The sequence below is a fragment of the Dama dama genome, chromosome 11, assembly GCF_033118175.1.
Source record: "Dama dama isolate Ldn47 chromosome 11, ASM3311817v1, whole genome shotgun sequence".
Taxonomy (NCBI): Eukaryota; Metazoa; Chordata; class Mammalia; order Artiodactyla; family Cervidae; genus Dama; species Dama dama.
In genome coordinates this window covers 10,779,339-10,805,054 of record NC_083691.1, presented here as the reverse complement: position 1 = coordinate 10,805,054, position 25,716 = coordinate 10,779,339, and the positions used below count along the sequence as shown (strand labels likewise).

Genomic DNA, 25,716 nt, shown 5'->3' with positions numbered 1-25,716 from the left:
GTCCTTTCTATAAAGGCAGAGCTACATGAGAAGTAAAATCATAAACTGTGTGGTAAAACAACAAGAGAGATAAAACTCCTAGGAGTAAACTTAATAAGAAGGGAAAAAACACCAAAACAACTAAAAAAAACACTTCTGAATGATAAACATGAAGACTTGAACAAACGGAAAGACATACTATGTTCTTAGAGGGAAACCCATTCTAAAGATGTCATTATACTAATTTATTAAAATTTAAATCAACCTTAACAAAAATGGCCACAGATTTTTTTCCCTCCTGCAATTCAAAGAAATGATAAAGTGCATTTGGATAAGACACATTAGCCAGGAAAATTCTGAAAAAGAAGAGCAGGGGGACTTGCTTGGCGGTCCATGGTTAAGAATTCCTGAATAATGCGCTTCCACTGCTGGGGACACAGGATCAATCCCTGGCTGATGAACTAAGATCCCACATGCAATGTGATGTGGTCAAAAAATAAATAAAAATAAAGCTAAAAAGTTTTTTAAAAAGAGTAAAGAGGGGAAACTAGACTTATCAGGTATTAAAGCATACTTTAAAGCCTCGGTAATTTAAAATATGTGCCTTGGCATAAAAGGAGGCAGAAAAACCAATGGAAGAAAATGAAGAGTTCGGAATTAGACCCTGAAATAGATGAGGCTTAAGGATATATGATAAGGTAAGGATGATGGTTGGGATTGGCAGGAAAAACTGACATTTATCTGGAAAACTCCATACTTCACACCAAAATCTAGGATGAATTTCTAATATAATCAATTTAAATGTAAAAAATTAAACAGCAACAGTGCTGAAAGAAAATATAAGAAAATAAGGGTAACTTCTCTAATCTTCTAGAAGATCTTCCTAACGACTGTAATTAAGATTAACAAACCCATTACAAAAATTGTGAATTGTAAAATACAGCATAAACTAAAGCAAAAGCCAGAAGATGAACTGGGGAAAACATCTGCAACTCACTTTACAAAGGATTAATCTCCTTAATATAGAAAGAGCTTTTCCAAATCCATACGAAAAAGACCACTGTTTCAATAGAAAAATGGGTAAAAGGTAACAGGGAATACAGTATTGACTGATTTTTATATATGTAATCTCCTTGCATTTTTCAGATAAACTCTTTTGGTAGATTATTCTATTAGTAGGTGTATTTGCTGCTGTTCAGTTGCTCAAGGTCACATAAATGTCTTGTGGCCTGTTATAGAATGAATTGGGTATTTCTGACATTTTACACTGCTCTAGAATTGTATCAATTATCAAAGTTTAAAAGAGCTTACTGGTGAACTCAACTTTACAACTTTAAAATAGTACATAGTATCTTTTCAAAGATCTCTTTTCTTCAACAGATACTCACTGAACTACAAACTAGATTATTGTTATAGGTGCTAGGGGTACTGCAGTAAAAAAAAAAAAAAAACAAAACAAAAAAACAGATTTAAAAAAAAAATCCGTCTTTCTGGAGCTAACATTTAGATGGGGGTGGAGGTGGCAGGTAGCAACCTGCAGTAAACAAAATAAAGTTATATAATATTACAGAGGTTGACAAGTGCTACATATGCAAAGACAGCCAAGTACAGCGAGCAGTAAAGCAAAGATTCATAATCAGACTGTATTTCAATTCCAAATCAGCCATCTTGTGCCCTGGTTTTATCAGTAAAACGGGGTTAACAGAAATAACACATTGGGTTGCAAGGATTAAATGTGTTAGCATTTGTAAAGTGCTTAAAATAGCACATGGCAACAGAAGCTAACTGTTATGATTATGAGAAAAATAAAGAAAGGTGACTAGAGTGCTGGGGAGGCATATAATTTTAAATAGGGCAATTACAAAAAAATGAACTAAAATGGACTGGAATGGGCAAATTTAATTCAGATGACCATTATATCTACTACTGTAGGCAAGAATCTCTTAGAAGAAATGGAGTAGCCCTCATAGTTAACAAAAGACTCTGAGATGTAGTACTTGGGTGCCATCTCAAAAACAACAGAATGATCTTGGTTCATTTCCAAGGCAAACCATGCAATATCACAGTAATCTAAGTCTATTCCCCAACCACAAAAGCCAAAAAAGCTGAAGTTGAATGGTTCTACAAAGACCTATAAGACCTTCAAGAACTAACATCCAAAACAGATGTCCTTTTCATCATAGGGGAATGGAATGCAAAAAAGTAGGAAGTCAAGAAACACCTGAAGCAACAGGCAAGTTTGGCCTGGGAGTACAAAATGAAGCAAGGCAAAGGCTAACAGTTTTGCCAAGAGAACGCACTGGTCATAACAAACACCCTCTTCCAACAACACAAGAGACGACTCTACACATGGACATCACCAGATAGTCAACACTGAAGTCAGATTGATTATATTCTTTGCAGCCAAAGATTGAGAAGCTCTGTACAGTCAGCAAAAACAAGACTGGGAGCTGACTGTAGCTCAGATCATGAACTCCCTATTGTGAAGTCAAGTGGGCCTTAGGAAGCATCACTATGAACAAAGCTAGTGGAGATGACAGAATTCCAGCTGAACTATTTCAAATACTAAAAGATGATGCTGTTAACGTGTTGCACTCAATATGCCAGCAAGTATGGAAAACTTAGTAGTGGCCACAAGACTGAAAAAGGTCAGTTTTCATTCCAATCCCAAAGAAGGGCTATGCCAAAGAATGTTCACACTACCACACAATAGACTCATTTCTCAGGCTAGCAAGGTCATGCTCAAATTCCTCCAAGTGAGACTTCAATAGTACATGAACCAAGAACTTTCAGATTTTGAAAAGGCAGAGGAACCAGAAATCCAATTGCCAGCATCCACTGGATCACTGAAAAAGCAAGGGAATTCCAGAAAAACATACACTTCTGCTTCACTAACTATGCTAAAGCCTTTGACTGTGTTGACAAACTGGTGAAAATTCTAAAGAGATAGGAATACCAGATCACCTTATTTACCTCCTGAGAAGCAAAAATTGGAACTGGACATGGAACAACTGACTCGTTCAAAATTGTGAAAGGAGTACAGCAAGGCTGTATATTGTCATCCTGCTTATTTAACTTATATGCAGAGTACATCATGCAAAATGCCAGGCTGGATGAAGCTCAAGCTGGAATCAAGATTGCTGGGAGAAATATCAATAACCTCAGATATGCAGATAACACCACCCTAATGGCGGAAAGCAAAGAGGAACTAAAGAGTCTTTTGATGAAGGTGAAAGAGGAGAGTGAAAAAGCTGGTTTAAAACTCAACCTTCAAAAAACAAAGATCATGGCAGCCGGTCCCATCACTTCATGGCAAATAGATGGTAAAACAGTGGCAGACTTTATTTTCTTGGCTCCAAATTCACTGCAGACGGTGACTGCAGCCATGAAATTAAAACGCCCTTGCTCCTTGGAAGAAAAGCTATGACAAACTAGACAATGTATTAAAAAGCAGAGACATCACTTTGCTGACAAAGGTCTATACAGTCAAAGCTATGGTTTTTCCAGAAGTCGTGTACAGATGTGAGAGTTGGACCATATAGAAGGATGAGCACCAAAGAATTAATGCTTTCAAACTGTGGTGTTGGAGAAGACTCTTGAGAGTCCATAGGACTGCAAGGAGATCAAATCAGTCAATCCTAAAGGAAATCAACCCTGAATATTCACTGGAAGGACTGATGCTGAAGCTGAAGCTCTAATACTTTGGCCACCTGATGCGAAGAACTGACTCACTGGAAAAGACCCCGATGCTAGGAAAAATTGAAGGCAGGAGGAGAAGGGGACAAGAAAGGATGAGATGGTTGGATGGCATCATTGATGAAATGGACATCAGTTTGAGCAACTCCAGAAGATGGTGAAGGACAGGGAAGCCTGGTGTGCTGTAGTTCATGAGGTCACAAAGAGTTGGACACAACTGAGCAACTGAACAACAACAAAATTAGGGAAAGCTCTATTAAGAGGCTTCAGTTGATTAAACACCTGGAAAACAACAAGTGTTCTTTGGAAGAGGATTCACGGTTGAAGGAACAGAACACAAAGATCCTAAGCAGAAGACTGCCAGGTTTGTCTGAGGAACAGCAAGATCTGTGTGGCTGAAGAGAACTGTGATAAGGAGACCACAAGAGAAGATCAGAGATGCATTTGGGGGTGGGAGAGCAGCGTGAGAGCAAAGCATGAAGCCTTTACCCTTAGTAAGATGAGGATCCTTCAGAACAGATAAGGGACATAATCTGATTTACAGGCACACCCTGTAGGAGAGCAAGGGCAGGAGGAGGAAGCCTAGTTATGAGGCTATTGCAAAAATTAAGGGGAGAGACAATGGTGGCAGTGAAGGTGGTTAAGATTCTGGGCATATTAGTTATAACCAAGAAAATATTCTGAAATGGATGTGGGTGTGAGGGAAGGAAAAGTTCAGAAGGAAACTAAGGATTTGGGCTAGGGCAACTATAAAAGGACAATAGTCATTAACTAATACGGGGAAGTTGGCCACAGAAGAGGTCTAGAAACTCTGTCCTGGGCATGTTAGCTTTGCAATCTCTATTAGAGTCGCCAATGAGAGATGTGGAGTAGGTAGATTATATTCGAGTTTGGGGTTAACTGAGAAAGATTTGGGCTGGTGATATAAATGTGGAAATTATCAGCACAGAGATAGTAATTAAAGTCATGAAACTATTAAGGGCATCTAGGGAGTCAGCTGTAGCTAGAAAAGAAGAGGAACAAGGATGGAGCCCAGGGTAGTCCAGTGATAGGTCAGAGAGATGAGGAAAAACCAGTAGAGGAGACTGAGAAAATAAGCTTGACACCAGGCCTTTAGGATTGATGCTGAAGCTGAAGCTCCAATGCTTGGGCCACCTGATGCGAAGAGCCAACTCTTTGGGAAAGTTCCTGACGCTGGGAAAGATTGAAGGCAAGAGGAGATGAGGGCGGCAGAGGATGCAATGGTTAGGTAACATCACTGACTCAATGGACATGAGTTTGAGCAAATTCCAGGAGATGGTGAACAACAGGGAAGCCTGCTGCAGTCCGTAGGGTCGCAGAGAGTCAGACACAACTTAGCAACTGAAGAAAAACAACAAGGCCTCCCCTGCCCTGAGGCAATTGAGCCACTTGAACTTAGATTGTAAAGGCCTTATACAGAGAAGGGGACAGAAGTCAGAGCTCAGGGTCTGTCTAAAATGAGAGTCTAAAGGAAAACCAGCCCTGCTAAACTGGAATCCCAAATGGCTACACTCTTACTGTATGTATGCATGTGAAAGATGCCCAGTCGTGTCTCTTTTCGACCTCATCATGGACTATACAGTCCACGGAATTCACTGTTAGGGTGAACAAAAATGAAATTTCACACTTTCCCTATCCACCAAGACCATGCCTCAACAGATCACAAGAAAAGTTTTCCTGGTGCTGAGCAGAATAAGGAAAGAGCAAGCAAAGGAACCAAACAGCCCTAAGGGTTTTAACTATAAGCCAGCCCTTTTGCCTGTTTATAGTCCAAATTCATACCACCTAGGTAATTAAGCCATGCCGTGAGGGGCCACCCAAGACGGTCGGGCCATGGTGGAGAGGTCTGACAGAATGTGGTCCACTGGAGAAGGGAATGGCAAACCACTTCAGCATTCTTGCCTTGAGAACCCCATGGACAGCATGAAAAGGCAAAATGACAGGATACTGAAAGAGGAACTCCCCAGGTTGGTAGGTGCCCCATATGCTACTGGAGATCAGTGGAGAAATAACTTTAGAAAGAATGAAGGGATGGAGTCAAAGCAAAAACAATACCCAGTTGTGGATGGGACTGGTGATAGAAGCAAGGTCCGAGGCTGTAAAGAGCAATATTGCGTAGGAACCTAGAATGTTAGGTCCATGAATCAAGGCAAACTGGAAGTGGTCAAACAGGAGATGGCAAGAGTGAATGTCAACATTCTAGGAATCAGCGAACTAAAATGGACTGGAATGGGTGAATTTAACTCAGATGACCATTATATCTACTACTGTGGGCAGGAATCCCTTAGAAGAAATGGAGTAGCCATCATAGTCAACAAAAGAGTCCAAAATGCAGTACTTGGATGCAATCTCAAAAACGACAGAATGATCTCTGTTCGTTTCCAAGGCAAACCATGCAACATCACAGTAATCCAAGCCTATGCCCCAACTAGTAATGCTGAAGAAGCTGAAGTTGAACGGTTCTATGAAGACCTCCAAGACCTTTTAGAACTAACACCCAAAAAAGATGTCCTTTTCATTAGAGGGGACTGGAATGCAAAAGTAGGAACTCAAGAAACACCTGGAGTGACAGGCAAATTTGGCCTTGGAGTACGGAATGAAGCAGGGCAAAGGCTAATAGAGTTTTGCCAAGAGAATGCACTGGTCATAGCAAACACCCTCTTCCAACAACACAAGAGAAGACTCTACACTTGGACATCACCAGATGGTCAACACCGAAATCAGATTGATTATATTCTTTGCAGCCAAAGATGGAGAAGCTCTAGACAGTCAGCAAAAACAAGACCAGGAGCTGACTGTGGCTCAGATCATGAACTCCTTATTGCCAAATTCAGACTTAAACTGAAGAAAGTAGGGGAAACCACTAGACCATTCAGGTAAGACATCAAATCCCTTATGACTATATAGTGGAAGTGAGAAATAGATTTAAGGGACTAGATCTGATAGACAGAGAGCCTGATGAACTATGGACGGAGGTTGGTGACATTGTACAGAAGACAGGGAACAAGACCATCCCCATGGAAAAGAAAGGCAAAAAGGCAAAATGGTTGTCTGAGGAGGCCTTACAAATAGCTGTGAAAAGAAGAGAAGTGAAAAGCAAAGGAGAAAAGGAAAGATATTCCCATTTGAATGCAAAGTTCCAAAGAATAACCAGGAAAGTTAAGAAAGCCTTCCTCAGTGATCAATGCAAAGAAATAGAGGAAAACAACAGAATGGGAAAGACTAGAGATCTCTTCAAGAAAATTAGAGATATCAAGGGAACATTTCAGGCAAAGATGGGTTCGATAAAGGACAGAAATGGTATGGACCTAACAGAAGCAGAAGATATTAAGAAGAGGTGGCAAGAATACACAGAAGAACTGTACAAAAAAGATCTTCATGACCCAGATAATCACGATGGTGTGATCACTCACCTAGAGCCAGACATCCTGGAATGTGAAGTCAAGTGGGCCTTAGAAAGCATCACTACGAACAAACCTAGTGGATGTGATGGAATTCCAGTTGAGCTATTTCAAATCCTGAAAGATGATGCTATGAAAGTGCTGCTCTCAATATGCCAGCAAATTTGGAAAACTCAGCAGTGGCCACAGGACTGGAAAAGGTCAGTTTTCATTCCAATCCCTAAGAAAGGCAATCCCAAAGAATGCTCAAACTACCACACAATTGCACTCATCTCACACGCTAGTAAAGTAATGCTCAAAATTCTCCAAGCCAGGCTTCAGCAATATGTGAACCGTGAACTTCCAGATGTTCAAGCTGGTTTTAGAAAAGGCAGAGGAACCAGAGATCAAATTGCCAATATCCGCTGGATCATCGAAAAAGCAAGAGAGTTCCAGAAAAACATCTATTTCTGCTTTATTGACTACGCCAAAGCCTTTGACTGTGTGGATCACAATAAACTGTGGAAAATTCTGAAAGAGATGGGAATACCAGACCACCTGACCAGCCTCTTGAGAAACCTGTATGCAGGTCAGGAAACAACAGTTAGAACTGGACATGGAGCAACAGACTCGTTCCAAATAGGAAAAGGAGTACATCAAGGCTGTATATTGTCACCCTGCTTATTTAACTTACATGCAGAGTACATCATGAGAAACGCTGGGCTGGAAGAAGCACAAGCTGGAATCAAGATTGCCGGGAGAAATATCAATAACCTCAGATATGCAGATGACACCACCCTTATGGCAGAGAGTGAAGAGGAACTGAAAAGCCTCTTGATGAAAGTGAAAGAGGAGAGTGAGAAAGTTGGCTTAAAGCTTAACCTTCAGAAAACTAAGATTATGGCATCTGGTCCCATCACTTCATGGGAAATAGATGGGGAGACAGTGGAAACAGTGCCTGACTTTATTTTTTTGGGCTCCAAAATCACTGCAGATGGTGACTGCAGCCATGAAATTAAAAGATGCTTACTCCTTGGAAGGAAAGTTATGACCAACCTAGCCAGCATGTTAAAAAGCAGAGACATTACTTTGCCAACAAAGGTCCGTCTAGTCAAGGCTATGGTTTTTCCAGTGGTCATGTGTGGATGTGAGAATTGGACTGTGAAGAAAGCTGAGTGCCGAAAAATTGATGCTTTTGAACTGTGGTGTTGGAGAAGACTCTTGAGAGTCCCTTGGACTGCAAGGAGATCCAACCAGTCCATCCTAAAGGAGATCAATCCTGGGTGTTCATTGGATGGACTGATGCTGAAGCTGAAACTCCAATACTTTGGCCACCTCATGTGAAGAGTTGACTCATTGGAAAAGACCCTGATGCTGGGAGAGATTGGGGGCAGGAAGAGAAGGGGACGACAGAGGATGAGATGGTTGGATGGCATCACCGACTCGACGGGCATGAGTTTGAGTAAACTCCGGGAGTTGGTGATGGACAGGGAGGCCTGGTGTGCTACAATTCATGGGGTCGCAAAGAGTCAGACACAACTGAGCGACTGAACTGAACTGAACTGAACTGAGGTAATCCCAAACACATAGTCCCCAAGCACATGCAGATCCTCTCTGGATGAAAATATCATCATTCTAGGGTTCAGTGAATTTATCACAGAGAATTTTAAGGATACAAGAATAATTGACTCAAAGATAATCAAGCATACTGGGATACAGAAACAGCAACAGGCGTCTTTGGGCAGCAAAAGCAGATTTCAGGTGTAAGAATTACCAGGTGGATAATAAATAATATGATAAGTAGGCCTATTAAGTTTAAAGAAATAAAGAAGAAACATGAAAACAGAAAATAGGGAACTATAAAAAGGGCAATGAATCACTTGAAAAAAGAACCAAATAAAACTTTCTGAAATGAAAAATACCACAGCTAACATAAAACTCAGTAAATGAGTTTAATATCCAAGTTAGTCACAGCTGAAAAAAAAGGAATTTGTGAACGGAAAGCTAAACTGAAAGAAATCATCCAAGTTTCAGCCAGAGAAATGAAAAGATGGAAAATAGAGAAGAGAGGTCAAGAGACATGGATGACACAGTGAGAATGATATATGAATTAAAGAATCAGAGGTCCAGAAAGAGATGAGAGAGGAGCTGGAGCATGGCCAAGGTCTGAAGAGATAACGGCTAAGAATTTTCCAGCAGTAATGAAAAACTCTAACCTACAAATTCAAGAAGTCCAGCAACTCCCAATAGGTTAAGTATAAAAGAAACAAAACCTAGATAACCACACAACAACACAAATGAAGAGATGGTCTTTCAAAGTAGCATGGAGGAAATGGAGTGAGTGAGGCTGACTGTCAGAAGAACTCTTAGGTAATTTTGTCTGTATGCCTTCATAGACCACAGCAACGTACAGACATCAGCCAAGCACTTTAGGACAAAAACTGCTGAGATAAATATGACTGTTCTGACAAATGTATAAGTCATGTTCACTGGCAGGCATCCAGCTCTGTCATAAATAATTAAATACTCAAAAGATTTTCTTCTTCCAAAGGAGTTGGGGGGAGTAGAACTGAAAGAAGTGTTGGCCAAAATGATAGTAGTTATTGTTTTTTTTAACCCCACTAGTACTACATCACTGCAGATGAGGCCTAGACCCTGATAGAAATTGGAGAGTTAACGTGTGGGATATACTTGTTCTGTTAAGAGATCTTGGCGTTTCAATCCTCTCCTCTGAAACGAGGCTCAGACTAGCATGAAAAGCGTCTCTCTTTCTAAATGTAGAAACAGCTTGAGCACTGATGAGAAAGACTGCTGGAATCAATCAGGCAAGATATTTAAGCTCCATGAGCAGTTTCCTCAACTATAAAATAAGGATAATGGTGCCTATCTTCATATAATCATTCAACATATATTTATTAAGAATTTCTTAAGTATGAGGCACTGGGTATATAAAGATACACGTATAAGCAGATATTAATATAAACTCACACAGACTTCAAGGAGAACAGAGCATAATGCTAATCGATCTTTACATTCTGGGCAGAACAGTTGAGTCTGCTCCAGTGAGTATGACCAGACCATGAAGAAAGACCTAAAGATTCTGACACCCGAAATGACTCAACAAAAAGGCCCAGCTAGATCAGCGGTCCCCAACCTTTTTGGCACCAGGGACTGATTTCGTGGAAGACCGGGGGTGCAGGGATAGTTTCGGGATAACTTAAGAGTATTACATTTATATGAACTTTATTTCTAACGAATGCTGCTGCTGATCTGACAGGAGGTACTGGTCCATGGCTCCTGAGCTAGACTGTCACACTGAGAAGCTCACTGTGACGACCCTGCCTACAACCTCAGAGATTCCAACCATTGTGCTAGCTTCCATTATTAAATCTGATCAGAAAAACAAAAATTATGAGTCTCTAAAATGAAATATGCAGGAAAAGCACTAGAAGCAAATCATAATGGAGGAGAGAGATACCATGCAGAGAGAATTTTTAAAATGATCCTTGACATTCTCAAAGGAAAGACAGCATATTTCAACCAGGATAAAAACCAATTACATATGTGCACGTACATATGTCTTACACACACCCATCCATGTCTTTATGAAAGAAACATCCAGAAAACAAATGAACAGCTCAATAAAAGGTTTTGAAGATAAAGGCAAAGGAATTTCCTAATGAGCAAAAGACTGGAAGATGGAAAATAAAAGGCAAAAAAAATCTGAGGACTAGACCAGAAGGTCCAATACTTGAATGACAAAAATTCTAAAAAGAAGAAAACACAGGGGAGGAAATCACTGAAAAAATTCAAGAAAATGGGCAGAATTTCCAGACTGAAAGTACATGTACGAAGTACACGCCAAGTACCATAGTCAAAAGTAAAGCCAGACCAGGGCACTCTGTTAAGAAGTTGAAAACACGAGTGACAAAGATAAGAGCCTATACGTTTCCAGGGACTGAACAAAGGTCATATGAAAGATCCAGAATTAGAATGCTTTGTACTTCTTAAGAAATACTAGGGAAAAAAAAAGAAAGAAATACTAGAAATATTGAAGATAGAAAGCAATGCAACAATGTTTCCCAAATTCTGAAGGGAAATAACTTCTGACACCAAAACCACCGTTCAGGTGTGAGGGTAAATCAAAGACATTTGCAGAAGTGTGAGACTTCAATTGTTTTATCTCATATTCATCCTTTCCCAGAAGGCTCGATTTTGCTAGAGATGCTGCACCAAAATGAAAGGATAAACCAAATGAGACAGTAATAGAGTGTCCAAGAGGAAGACTGGGGATTCAGGAAACAGGGGATCCAATATAAAAGAGAGATAAAGAATTCCCAGAATAATAATAAAAAGAGATTCTGGGATGAGAGCTGTGTAGTATGTGTAGAGGGCACTAGTCCAGAGGCTCTGAGAGATAATTTGTCCCAGAGATAAAATGATGCATCTGAACAACCGGAAAGATTAGAGGACTGGTGAGGAGCTTGGGGTTGAATTTGTGATAAGTTCAGGGGGAAAAAAAAAAAACAAGGAGCAAAGATAATATTATTTTCTCCAGGCAAAGTAGAAAGTTGCACAGGAAAGAAAAACTTTACTGTGTGGCTTAGCTGTTAAAACCATTGTACAGGACTTTCCTGGCAGTTCATTGGTTAAGCCTCTGATTTGCCCACTGCATATGGGCTCCCCATTTCATTTCTAATGATCAGTTTGTTCTTGATAATTTAATTTTTTAGAGGAGTAATAGTGCCTGTGCCATCAACACCAAACAAACATAAAAATCTTTCCATTATTGCAAGGTTATCCTGGGGCTCAGGATATAGAAATCTAGAATTATATCATGATATATAATTCCAATTATGCACAGTGGTGTTTTTTAACAATCAACATCCAATACTCATTCTACATCCAAACGACACTGGAAAGAACAAGTACATAACATGAATGATATTCTTGAGATTATAAAAGATGGTATCAAATAATGTCCAATTAAATTAAGTAGAAATTAACAGACTGCTAGAATACTTTAAATGCACACTAGATCATAGTAAGCAATGCACTTGATCTGGTGCATCAACATACTCTGTTACATCATTAAACTGAAGTAAATGACTCCTTTTCACTGACAAAGACACAGAACACTTTTTTGAACACTGTGAAGACACAAAATGCCTGGACTCCTCTGGCTTATATGTTTAATTGGGATAGCGAATAAACCTTTTCCCTCAGCAGTTTACCACTCTCTCAAAAAGATAAAAAAATTACAACAGCACACACATGATTTAACAAAGTACATAGCTAATTTTCCTAAAAATCAAAAGCTATAATGTTAAACTGGACAAAATGGGTAGCAGGAAACATGCTGAACAATTTAGGGTGGATTGGATGCTCCTGAAATTCAGACTTAAAAAAGTGAAACTAAGCATGAAAATTAGATGGAAAACATAAGAATGGGGTCAGCTTTCTTTGCTAGCAGACATTTCTATTGCTTTTCTGATATAAACCTATTAATGTTTGCTTCTCCATTTATTTATATGAACACCTACAAAAGAAATAACTTTAATTGGCAGATCAGTGTTTCTAGCATATTTCTGAGCATACTGACCACTAATGAAATATTCCAACTACATACAAAGGACTCCAAAAACTCTTGTTTTCATTTTCCTGTAAATTACTATAGTTTGAATTATAACATCCAAGTTTAAAGGTTCTTGCTGCTGCCATTCTTTACACAGCCATTGTAAACCTGTTTCAAGAGCAAAATACAGAACAAGGAATTTTCACATTCGGTCCCTGCTACTTATTTCAGTATCCAGGGTCATCATTTTTCATTTACTTCACAAATTTAAAAAAAAAAAAAAAATTAAGTGCATCTAAAACAATTTGTGTAGATATTCAATGACTGTAACTACATAACATGGGATAGAAATTTCACTTAAACTGTAGTAGCTCAGTGTGTAGAGGGGAAAAGGTATGAAAACTGGAAAAGAAAATTTGCCCATATAGTTCCACCTCTATAAAAGAAAATTATTCTGCGTTATATAACAAAAATAAACCTCCCACCAGAGATCTTGGAAATCTTGAATATTTTTTTCCTGCAGGAGGATTTATTATTTTCCACTGAGTGTCCATTCATGCGTTTTCTTCTTGTTTCTAGTCATAGCACCAGATCCTGACTAGCATGCACAACCTCAAAAGAAAAGAAAGACTAAATACAAATTGTGTAAAATTAAATAAAATAAAGCAAAATAAAAAGGCACATGTTCAGGTTGGTTACCTCGGGGTGGTGCTGTAGCGTCTAATGTGCGATGGAGTGCGCAGAACTTACCTTGTAAGCAACACTGTTGGATGAATCCACAATGATGAACAGCGGCTTCCTTGTGAAGGGGTAGAGATCTCCAGGATGGAGGCTGGGAAAACAACAACGACGGTAACAATGAATGACTGTATAACTCTATCAGCCGAGCCTCAGAAATCTTATTCTTCAGTTTGGTCTACTCACATCTCTTTTTCATCACAGCACTGAGAGAAAAACAAAAGTTAATTAAGTAGAAGACCAAAAAAGTCTGTATTTATTGGGGTAGACAAGTGAGCAGTTTTATTTGGGAGAAAAAAAAAACAAGACATAATTATTATTCAAGAATATTCAAGCTAGGGACTTCCCTGCTGGTCCAGTGGTTAAGAATCCACCTTCCAATGCAGAGGACGTGGCTTTGACCCCTGGTCAGAGAACTAAGATCCCACATGCCACGGTTGTGCTACACTGCTGAGCCTGCCCGCGAGAGCCCATGAGCCACAACCAGAGAGACGCCTGCGTCTCACAATGACAGCTTCTGCATGCTGCAACAAAGACCTGGCACAGCCAAATGAATAATAAATAAATATTTTTAAAAGAGAATATTCAAGCTAAAGAGAAATCTATATATTTAAAGATGGATTAAACACACATGAAAATCTCAGAAGTCAGCATTTAGGAACTTATCTAGTATTTTAAAAAGTTCCTCCGAAGAACAGGTACTGAAGAGAAAATGCAATAACACAACCAGATTTCTATTTCAATGAGTCTTTCAAAATCCATATCCAATTTAAATATTTTTAATGTTTTAAGCCACGGGTCCCCAAACTCTGGGATCTAATGCCTAATGATCTGAGTTGGAGTTGATATAATAATAATAGAAATATGGTGCACAATGCAAGTAATACGCTTGAATCATCCAAAAACCATCTTCTCCACCCCGCACCGTGGAACAATTGTCTTCCACAAAACCTGTCCCTAGTGCCGAAAAGGTTGGGGACTGCTATTTTAAGCTATATCTCAATTTTGCAGATGGTAAGTGAGGGCTCCCCTCTTATTATTGCCTGCATTTCCTCTGGACATTTGCATCGGAATCAGCTGGGGTGCTTGTTATAGATACAGATTCACTGGTCCACGGAAGACCTACTAGACCCAAAGTCCAGTAACATGCATTTGAGGGTCACTTCTTAAGATCACAGTATTGGTGTGCATGCTCTTTCCCAGGGTTAGTGGACAATGCATGTATGTGTATAAATATTAATGTAAATGTAAATATACAAAATGATGTGTCAATGAGCAGTATCATCAAACCCCAATATATCTCAAATACAGGTTTTTCTAATATAAATCACTTACAAGTAAGGTCAACGATAGCACCAACATATGGCTTGGGGAATCTTTCACTATTACACGTGTAATAATTGAAACATTTCCCTCTCTACCCTTCCCTAGCCACTCTTTAATTTGAAGAGCTATGTTTTTATGTAAAGTGTTATTAGAAATGCAGTTTCAAGCAAGTCCAGTTTCCTCTATAATAAAATTGCTATCTCTCAGCTAGAGAAATCCTACAGCCAATAACAGAACAAGCAGTGAATGAGCTGAGCAAACTTTCATGGATGAAATTTACCTGATCATACAGCTAACTTCAGTTTTGCTGTATTATACCAGCAGAACCTTATATTAAAATGTTTATGTTGATATTAACATGCATCATGTCCTGAGTTATTATTTATGTACATATTTATTACCTCCTCCAACTTGAATGAACAGATCACCAGTGACTTAATGGTGCCTGACATATAACAGATACTCAATAAAAATTTTTTAAATATAAGCCAACAATTCTAAATGCCTAAGATAGTCAGAGCCTGAAATACTGCTGGAATCCATATAAGTGTTATGAACAGTTGTCTGAGGGGACATTTCTAGTAGTGTAAAACAGTCCCCATTTCACTTAACATATTGTAAGGTATAACTTTAATTTTTATAATAGGGAAAGACACCAGAATACATACCAATGCATTTCCTTGTGGGACTGATTTCGTTTGTGGATGGCATCTCCATTTATAATATCTCGGTTACTATTAGTAAGTACCCCTCCAAAATCATAAGGACCTGTAAAGACAGAAGGGAAGAATCCTAGACTTCAGTTGGAGAGTAACATCTATATGTACAAAGGTACCGGGTGAATCTCTCACTGATACGAGTGGAAGATAATTAAAAAAAATTTTTATTAATTTAAAATTTAACACTTCAGTTTAACATAGATTTTCAGTATTTCAGCATGTTGCCTGTTTCAGCATTTTAAAAGGTCATTGTCATTAGTTCTTCAGATAATAATGAGAAACAAAACAAAAATCTACTGTATCCCATTATTCTGGGTTAAAAAAAAGGGGAGGGATGGAGATCTGGGATGTTCAAAATGATCTTTTCATTTCAAGCAAAATTAAAATCTCAAGTTCAACAAATAAAACTACTTAGATAAAAGAGTTGCAGAATGAAGTCCTAATGATTTTTTAAAGTGTAATTTTAGGGCTTCCCTGGTGGCTCAGACAGTAAAGACTGCCTGCAATGGGGGAGACCCAGGTTCAATGACTTCTTAAATTTAAGTGAGTCACTAATTGTAAAATGTAGGGAAATCTTTGAATAGGACTTGAAAATTCTCATTGACAAAAACTTCATGTAAGAAAAGAACTGCCAAATATCAGTGTAGGGGAAAACTCCATTATCATGACTATTTTATCAACCACTGCAATTCCAGTTCAGGAATTAGCCTTTTCCCACTGGCGCTATCAGTTAGTCAAACTCTTGTGTAAATGGAACAGCAACTATGAGATGTGAGAAACAGTCTCTCTCAAAGGCCCATTCCGTTAGTACCTACTATACTTTGAAAAAAGTAAAACAAGAGATATCAACATGTTAGGTGGGGGTGCAGAATATTTGATTTAATAGCATGTTATAAGACATGGAAATAATTATTTACAAACAAAATCACTAACTTTATTACCAAAAAATTAGTTCATGATTTTGCAACACTTTTAATATTAATGTTATGCTTTATCCCTTAAAAAACTACTGCAGTGAAAAGATTGAGATTTATTTTGTTTTGTTTTCATTTTAACACTTTAAGAGGATCTGTAGGTCATGCAAGGAAGATGGCAGGGACATGCATTGTATAAAGGAATGCAAATTTCAACAAACAAATGAGGAGGAAAATGCTAAGGATGTTAAGAAAAGAATTTCTGTCCAGATAAAGATTTAACCGCCTTGTTTACTTTCAAGTTACTCATCAATTTCGACCAATTTCATATATTCTAAACTCATATGTTCTGGACCATTTCACGGTTTTATTCTGAAATAGCATCCCAATATTCTACAGATTAAACTGGTAAGACCAAAGAAAGGACACAAAACAAAATCGTGTCAAGGACTTGAACTTTCACAGTTACAAAAGTGCACTGATTTCTACAAGACTTTCAGCCACAGTGAAGCCGCTGACCAGATTCTCTAACGCACAAAAGGCTCAGAAAAATTCACTGATGTGAAGCAGTAATTGGTTAGTCCTTGTATAATATATATATATGTTTGCTTTTAGCAAATTTGTTAGCGATGTATGTATGCAGTATGTGAATTTACTGATTTTTTTTACTTCACTGTATAAAACTTCAGCAAATAAAATAGGTATCTACAAGACTGCCAATTCAGCAAATAGACCAAGTTTCAAATTTAGGAGCCTCTCTAGAAAGCGTGAGACGGTTCGCGGGCCATGGGCCATCACCTTGTAGAAAATAAAGAGAATTCAAGCCCTGCTCACAACAGGGAGCATTCCTTTATTGTACCTTCACTATCAGAACGACCTGTGGGGAAAACGCCAGTGGCTGACAGGTAAATCAGAAGCACACTATTGGCAGGCAGCTCCTGAAATGAAAGAAAATCACACATACAAAACAACAAACAGAAAACAACAGTTTTATTGAAAGTTCGTGACATTTTAAAGTTGTGAGGAGGGCTTCCCTAGAGGCTCACAAGTAAAGAATCCACCTGTCAATGCAAGAGACACGGGTTTGATCCCTGGTTTGGGAAGATTCCATGTGCAACTAAGTCCGGGAGCTTACTAAACCATCCAATCAGTAGTAGCCACGGGCGGTGTGTACAAAGGGCAGGGACTTAATCAACGTAAGCTTACGACCTGCACTTACTGGGAATTCCTCGTTCATGGGGAATAATTGCAATCCCCAATCCCCATCACGAATGGGGTTCAACGGGTTACCCGCGCCTGCCGGCGTAGGGTAGGCACACGATGAGCCAGTCAGTGTAGCGCGTGTGCAGCTCCGGACATCTAAGGGCATCACAGACCTGTTACTGCTCAATCTCGGCTGGCTGAACGCCACTTGTCCCTCTAACCACAACTACTGGGCCCGTGCCCTCTAGAGCCTGTGCTCCGCGAGAAGAAAGGTCACCGCAATGAGAAGCCCAGGCACCACAACTAGCCCCTGCTCACTGCAAGTGGAGAAAAGTCCGTGCAACAACAAGGACACAGCACAGCCAAAAATAAACACATTATCAAGCTGTGGGGAAAACGAGGACCTAATGTAACATATTATGGTCTTCTTCAAGAGAAAAATCATTCTTGTTACTTCCAACTTGCAACTGTCTACAAAGCAGAGATTTATTATTAATCTACAACTACAGCCCAAAGTTTTGAAGATATTCTCTGCTTCAAAAACCTCATCATGTAAAGAATGTTTGAAAAACTTAAAACAGAGACATAAAGATCTCGACTACAGGTCTAAAAGACAAGCTTCTGTCTGTGCCTTTCTCTATACAAACTGAGCAGAATCCCCTACTCCGTGGTTCTTTCAGATGACCAAAATGTTTCCCAGAGTAGCCTGAATTTGGAACACACCTACACAATCTGCTCCTGCTTTTCAGTTCTGCATTGACTGTTAGGCCTAAAGCAGCTGAGTAAGAAAAATGCAGATGAAGCAGAATGATAATTAATCAATATTCTCATTAATTAATGGTAGGGATCATTCCTGATGTTATATGCAATTTCTACTCCAAAAATAGCTATGATTAGGATATTCTAAAGGCAGTTTTCATTTTCATATTTTTCCTAAATTCTTGACTCAAATATTCAAGATAAGAGTGACTGTCAGATTCCATTTAAGCCATATTTTCCCCTTACATACTAAGAAGTACTGGATGATATATACCTTAAAAGATGCTGCTAAGAAAGTGTATAGTTGGCTGAAGGTTGGTTTGTAGAGCAGATACTTGTGCGGGTTTTCTCGCCTGGTAGGCTTGTCAGCTGATTCCTATATTTACACACGGAAAACAATGCAAACACAGTTGGTCCTCTGCATCCATAGGTTCTGCATCCATGGATTCACCCCACCAATCAAAAATATTTGAAAACAATTTTCCAGGAAGTTCCAAAAATCGAAACTTAAATTTGCTGTGCACCAACAACTATATACATAACATTTACATTGTATTTATAGCTATTTACATGTAATTTACATTCTGTTAGATGTTACAAGTAAACTAGAGATGATTCAACAAATATGGGAGGATGTGTATAGGTTATATATAAACATTATGCAAAAACTTTATATGCTTGAACATCTGAACATCTTGAAACTTCTGAAAGTTTTGGTATCCAGAGGGTTCCTAGAACCAATGCCTCGTTGGATACAGAGGAATGGCTATACAAAACGCACTTGACGCATGGATTATCAATGTCTATTTTTACCATCCTCTTTATCAAATATCTTTTTTTTTAAACTGTCTTTATGCTTATCTTTCTCTCCTGTGTCTCATCAGAGTTCTTTATTCACACTCGTGGCATTTGCTGAATAATAACGTTCCATGAGGAGCAGAAGCAGCAAACTGCAAATGTAGGGAGAAAAATCACCTGCATTCCTGGTTTATTCATCTGGGAAGCTAAATTCATTGGCTCCCTTTCCAGGGCTTGTAACATCCGGAACATGTCAACAGTTAGTTCACTGAACTTAACCTGCAAGGAAAACAAGTTTGACCATTAATGTAGTACAGAGACCTTAAAGTGTTTAATCCCGTTGTTACCTTTGACTTTCATATGTACCTGATGACACAGGACATTTTATTCTCCAGCATTTTATTATGAAAAAATTTAAAAGATAGAAAGTTGAAAAAAATTATACAGTGACACCCAAATGCTCAATAGCCAGATTCTATAACATTAACATTTCTTTATATTTGCTTTGTAACATCTTGCCCTATCTATTAATCCATCAATTTCCAGTTTTCTTTTGTTTTGTTTTGGCACACCACAATGCATGAGGGATCTTTCCCAACCAGGTATTGAAGTGGAAATGCAGATCTTAACCACTTGGACCAGCAGGGAAGTCCCTCCACAGGCAGGTTTTTTTTTTTTTCTTTTAAAAAGCAGTCATGTAAACACAGAGACCTATATTATATCCCATAAAACATGCTGGCTGTTGGTAAAACAGTGAGGCTGAAGTACAACCATGGCCCATTTTAAAATCACTTTATTACATTTTGGCACTACATGATGTTTAAGTCTGTATCCCGGGAATCCCCTGGCAGTCCAGTGTTTAGGACTCAGAGCTCTCATAGCCGAGGCCCTGATTTCAGTCACTATTTGGAGAACTAAGATTCTCACAAGCCACATGGCATGGCAACAAAACAAAAACAAACAAAAAAACTGCATCCTTTTTCATGTTAAATAGTACTTCTATAGAACTTTATGTAGGCAAGGTTTTAATTTTTGGAGGGTTTGGGTGGGCTTTTGGGATTAAGATCTCCAACCAGGGATTGAATGGATGTTAGGATATTTACAAGGAAATCATAATTCTGTAACAATCAAAAGTGCTAATTTTTAAGGTGACTTTTAAGCGTAATTCCTTCACAATTCTTTACCTGGTTATTACAATTACCAATAATGAGTGCATCAGCCAGAGACAACTGTCCCACAATCATGCCTTGTTCCAGCAATGGGGCTCCCGTTTCAGCAAGGCGATTAGATGTGATAACAATGGTATTATCATCATTTAATACCATTACAGGGTCCGCCTGGAGAACAAGCAATACTGTAAGTGGTTTATAGCCAAGACAAAACATCAATGTAACAAATTATTCCTTCTTTTTTACATATACACATAATAAACATGTACACCACATATGCATTTACTTATATAATTATGACAACCTTTCTTGTCAAGAACTGACCTCAATGAAAGCTGCTACTTCTTGAAGTACCAGGTTCCATTCCACTTGATCTTCAGTATTAAAGCGGTGAGTATAATCTTCAATTTCATCTGACAGTTCCTGATTTCACAGTATCACAAAGGAAAAATGGTTACAGGAAAAAAAAAACATAAAATAGATGGCTATATTGTACTATAATCCTGATGGAAACTGTTATAGTTAAGAAGTTTGATTATTATCAATATACTGTACCAATTACAACCAAAACAAAGAGTGAAAATTACATGAACTTGCTTCAAAATAAAAAATTCCAAAATGATACACATCAATAAGATCTTCATAGAGACCCAGTGACACACACTGCTCAGTGCTAATCAGCAATGACTTTATTAAAAAGAAACTCTTAAAGGTAAACCCCCCAATTTTTAAATTAAAAAAATGAACATAAATTCTTTGGATTGATATCATACTGTTTCTTTTGGAAACAGTCCTATTAGTAACTGGGGATAGAGGAAGAAAGTTTGTCAAAACTAGCACGTTATACTGAATCACTTTGCTAGATACCTGAAGCTAACACAATACGGTAAATTAACTATACTTCATTTAAAAAAACCCCAAAACACTAGCATGTTATACTGAATCCCTCTGCTTTACACCTGAAAATAAGACAATACTGTAAATCAACAGCACTTCAATTAAAAAAAAAACTAGCATGTTATACTTAAGCACCAAAAAAATCAAGATGTATGCCACTGAAATCACTAACTGAATACAGAGTGTAACCAGAATGTAGCAAGGAATAATTACAGATATTAAGTGAATCTAGAAAGCAGTTAACTCTGATTACCTGAATTAATGAAGGACAGAATAAAGAAGACATACTAAAAGAAGGAATAACCAAAACTCATTCATACAACACCTTTATAAAACATTCTGTACTTGTTCTTAACCTAATTTTTCAATTATTTTATCTTAAACTAAATATTTTGACTTTTGTTTGCATTTGCCAACCATTCATTAATGAGTGATGAAATGTAAAATGAGCTGAGGGTACAAAAGCAAGAAATTAATACAATTATCTCTGGTAAGTGTGTCTGAAACATGAAGAGAGTTGGAAAAATTTTTTATCATTACCCTTGTCAGAAGTTAGCATGCTCTGAAAGTTGTAATAATTTAGATTATCAAAATTATTTTAACCTTATCTATTTTAAAAAACAAAATTACCAACAAATAACTAGAAATCAGGATTTTAATTAAAATACATTTACCTTTACCAGATCCTTCACAACATCCATTTTGTTGAGAAGAAGACAAACTACTATAAATCTTGCATAGTATCGTAGCTTCTTAACTACCAACTCAGGTCTATGGTAGATAAATGGAAAATTATTCATTAGATTAAAAACAAAATTACGTGACTTGATTTTTCTAACTTTCTGACAGCTTTTAAACTCTTTTGATCCTATTTTGCACAGTTATAAACACTGTTTCATATAATCTATAGTTTTTTAATACATTTTTTACTCAGTGACTCATTACATTGTTCATTCATACATTAATTTATTCAACAACTATCTACTGAAACTTAGATGCACCAGGTACTATGCTAAATAGTAGATTAAAATTACTAAAAAAAGAAACTATAGACATAGTCCCTTCCTCACAGATCTTATAGACAGAAACATATGTAAAATATAGAGGAGACAGAAAAATACTTAAAACAGTGGAATAAGTATTACAATGATAGTGTTGCAGTGAAAAGGAAAAGAAGAGGAATGAGTTTTTCTTTTCTTTCCTGAAAACAAAGAAGAAAGAGAAGACGGAGCAGGCCTGGTCACACCTAGTTTTTATTTTAACCATTCCTAATCTGCAGCCAAGAGTCGGACACGACTGAGCGACTGAACTGAACTGAACTGAATCTGCAGCCTGTAACTAAATTTGCTTTTCTGCCCCAGATTCTTCATGGGGTGGGGGGATGACACAGTTCTTGAGGCAGAAGCCTACTGTGTTCTCCCCTAGGCTGGCTGAGGATTTTAAGCCACCTTTCTATTTCCTCCAGACTCTGTCTCCATATTTTTTTAATTTGGCTTCAGAGGGCAGAGAAAGTCAAGATTTTGGCAGTATCAATAGGAGAAACAAAACATGCCATTTGAGCCCACAGGACTGGATCTTGCTGAGAGAAGGCTTCCCAGAGAGAGTAATGTTTATATTAGGACTATAAATAGGAAGACGAGAAGACAGTAGGCAGGAAAATACGAGGTCATCCACTCAATAAACTTGAGAGGCTATCCTATCAAGCCTGAAAACCTTAATGACGGCCCCCAGCCTTCTGCCTGCTGCAGAAGAAGTCCTCCTGTGAATCTCACTGGGAAGGGTCCACATCAAGTCCTCCTCATAAGCATCAAGACTGGGAGGCGGCCAGGTTTTCAAGGTCAGATCCACATTTTCCACCATCAAACAAAACTCCAGTTCTGTCACCACCAGAGGGGCCATCAAGATTCTGACAAAGTTCTTCTGGCATGCCGGAACTGCAGCCTTGTCCAACCTGCTAGGACCACTAATTTTAAGATGCCGACTCTTGACACATCTGCCTGAGAAATTGTTTTTCGAGGTGGCTGACTGCAACATCTCCCTCCAGCCTCTGTGCACTCAGAAACTTCACCTTCTTTGTATCTTAACTCTAACCAGGTTCAGCCTTCATCCTTCATAACCACTGGGGCTTACAGCTTGGAAAAGTGATTATTTACGAATGTCTCCTCCACTCAACAGGACAGGCCATGGAACTGAGACATTCTGAGAGCTGTTTGTATTTGGTGACAGGCAGTCACCTTGGGGATCATTGGAACGTACCACTTCTCCTGGCTTTGACATATTCCTTTGGTACTGAGACAATGCAGGGAGAACTTGACCTCTGGAGGAGAGATGCCTCTTAAAGCAACTGTGAAATTGTGGAATACTTTCTTACTTAGTTTTAATCTACCAGCTGCTGGTTTTAGCAGCTGTCACCAACTGCTACCTTGATGGCCCCCTAGCTCTCTGTGAACTAAGAAACAACCAATTTTACCAACTGAACAAACTCCTTCCTCCGGTGCAGGGAACAAAATCAAGATTTTATATACTGAAGTGTCCTTTGATTCTAAGTTAGTTTGATTCTAAGCCTAAGAGGTTTCATCGTCCTGGTTCCAAATAATTCTAGCTCTGTTCACTTGTACCGCTCTAGGAGGCAGCACAGGGAAACAAGTCAGACGGGCTGGACAAGTCTGAAACAAGTCAGACGGGCTCTTAGGACAGAAAGTGATTTTACTAAGTCAAACTGTTGGGTTTGAAGCCAAGGGACCTAAGACCAATTTCCCTTGTGTTAAATTAGAAAATGCATAAAAGCGAATTATACAAGGTATTTTACTATTGCTTAAAATAGTTCTTTGCTTATATGTATTTTTCAGTCAATAAAGTTTTACGTATCCCTTCTGCATTTTTGAGAGATAATTTATCTCACCAAGAATTCAGAGAAATTATATGACATGAATGCAAAAAAAAAGGGAGTTGGAAGAAATATATCTGTAGTGAAAATACGTGAAGCAAGCCACAAAAAATTCTGAAAGAAAAGTAACTGATGTAACTTCATGAAGCAAGAAAGACCTTGGGGAAAAAGTAGAATTCAGCGTCTACATACCTTGTTTCAAGCAAATTTCTCCAGACAAGTCTGAACAAGATTTGCAAGGGAATGAAGGGGATTTACCAGAGTGGGGCTTTCCCCAAAATGTTGCTATTTAGCTGGAAAGCTTATGACAGCCAACCACAAAGTGTTCTCTAGAAAAACGTGAAAACTACATTTTATTCTTTTTCTAACAGAATATAATCTTTTCACTTAGATGATGACTGCGAGTTCCATTACTGGGAGTAGGGAGAATATTCAGATCTTTCAACAATTCTTGAATCCTAGCAACAAAGATTCTCCAGCAGATTCCTGATTTCTTCAACAACTCTGTCCTCATCTGAATCTACCTGTACCTCAAATGTGTCTGAGACTCCCATGAAAAGGTAATCATCTAAAAAGAAAAGAGATACTTGTCCAGCTTCTTTTCATTTTCTTCTCCCAACCAAGCCAGACACATAGTAAGTGGGGATGAATAACTTTAACGTGATTTTTTTTCCATAACAGTGAAGCTACATGACTGCAAAATGGTATTGGATTTATAAAAGAAAAATCAAACAGCATTATATACTTTTCTTTAGTCCCTACATGGCAGTTTCCAACAGGTTTTGAATGTATACAAACTAAGATGATATAGGCTACAGAACAAAGGTATCAGCTAAGCCTCATTTGGAGCTGTTTCTTTTCTATGAAACTTCATGTGACCCCAATCTCTCATAAAGAAATAACCCACCCTTCTTTGGGCTCTGACCCTACCCTGGTATTGTGACATCTGTCAAAACCATGACACCTGTAAAAATCCATGATATTTATTGCTTTTAGGTAACATACCTCCATATGCCTAAGAAGGCCTCATTTACAGCAGGCACTCAATAAAGCCCATTATATGAATAAAAGTTATAAACAAATGTGTGCTTTTCTGCCTAATTTCCACACATTAAAAATTTCAGTGCTTTATCTTCCTCTTTCTAAAAACAGTAGGTGCATACCTGTCCTCTTTATTGACTTGAGAATAGTAAGATCTCTGTCTGATTGCAGAATAGAAGGAGAAAGCCTCATTCAGATAGCTGGTCTCAGATGTGCGTAGGCTGAGAGAGAAAGAAAATCTTAAGTATGACAGTGTCTCAGAATCTTCACCATGATAAATACTTGTTTTGTTACTCCTTTCTTCCTCTACTGGAAGGGATGGGAACAACTACGCTAGATTTGAATCACCAAAGCAATAATCATATCACCCTTAAAATGTATGAAAAGAATAATAATAATAATTAAAAAAAAAAATACCTCCCCTCTGCTCCCAAGCCTTTTTTGACAGAAACCCAAAGTACACATTATTCTCATTCTTCGAAGGGCCTCTCCAAACAGCATTCTACTCAGTTAAACCTTTCCTGGGATTAAAGGCCTGGGACCAGAGGACTGAGAAATGGACCCTGATCCATATTAATCTTCATAGGATGCTGATAAGTTGGGTTTTCTATTCA

The 25,716-nt window shown here is 38.3% G+C and overlaps 1 protein-coding gene across 4 annotated transcripts in view; it reads right to left on the bottom strand.

The window, feature by feature from the left end:
* The window catches only part of SCAI (suppressor of cancer cell invasion), a 114,936-nt gene that overhangs the window by 15,409 nt on the left and 73,811 nt on the right, over positions 1-25,716 (bottom strand). For all 4 annotated transcript variants that reach the window (XR_009694641.1, XM_061154669.1, XM_061154671.1 and 1 more), the window contains 9 exons: positions 25,225-25,323; positions 21,849-21,945; positions 20,602-20,700; positions 20,293-20,445; positions 19,286-19,387; positions 18,585-18,686; positions 17,208-17,286; positions 15,384-15,483; positions 13,402-13,483 (listed from right to left, as the gene is read on the bottom strand). Coding sequence is in view for 3 of the 4 variants with exons in the window: in XM_061154669.1 (XP_061010652.1) it covers positions 13,402-13,483; positions 15,384-15,483; positions 17,208-17,286; positions 18,585-18,686; positions 19,286-19,387; positions 20,293-20,445; positions 20,602-20,700; positions 21,849-21,945; positions 25,225-25,323 (913 nt within the window). In the remaining variant the exon portion in view is untranslated. The remainder of the gene's footprint in view (positions 1-13,401; positions 13,484-15,383; positions 15,484-17,207; positions 17,287-18,584; positions 18,687-19,285; positions 19,388-20,292; positions 20,446-20,601; positions 20,701-21,848; positions 21,946-25,224; positions 25,324-25,716) is intronic.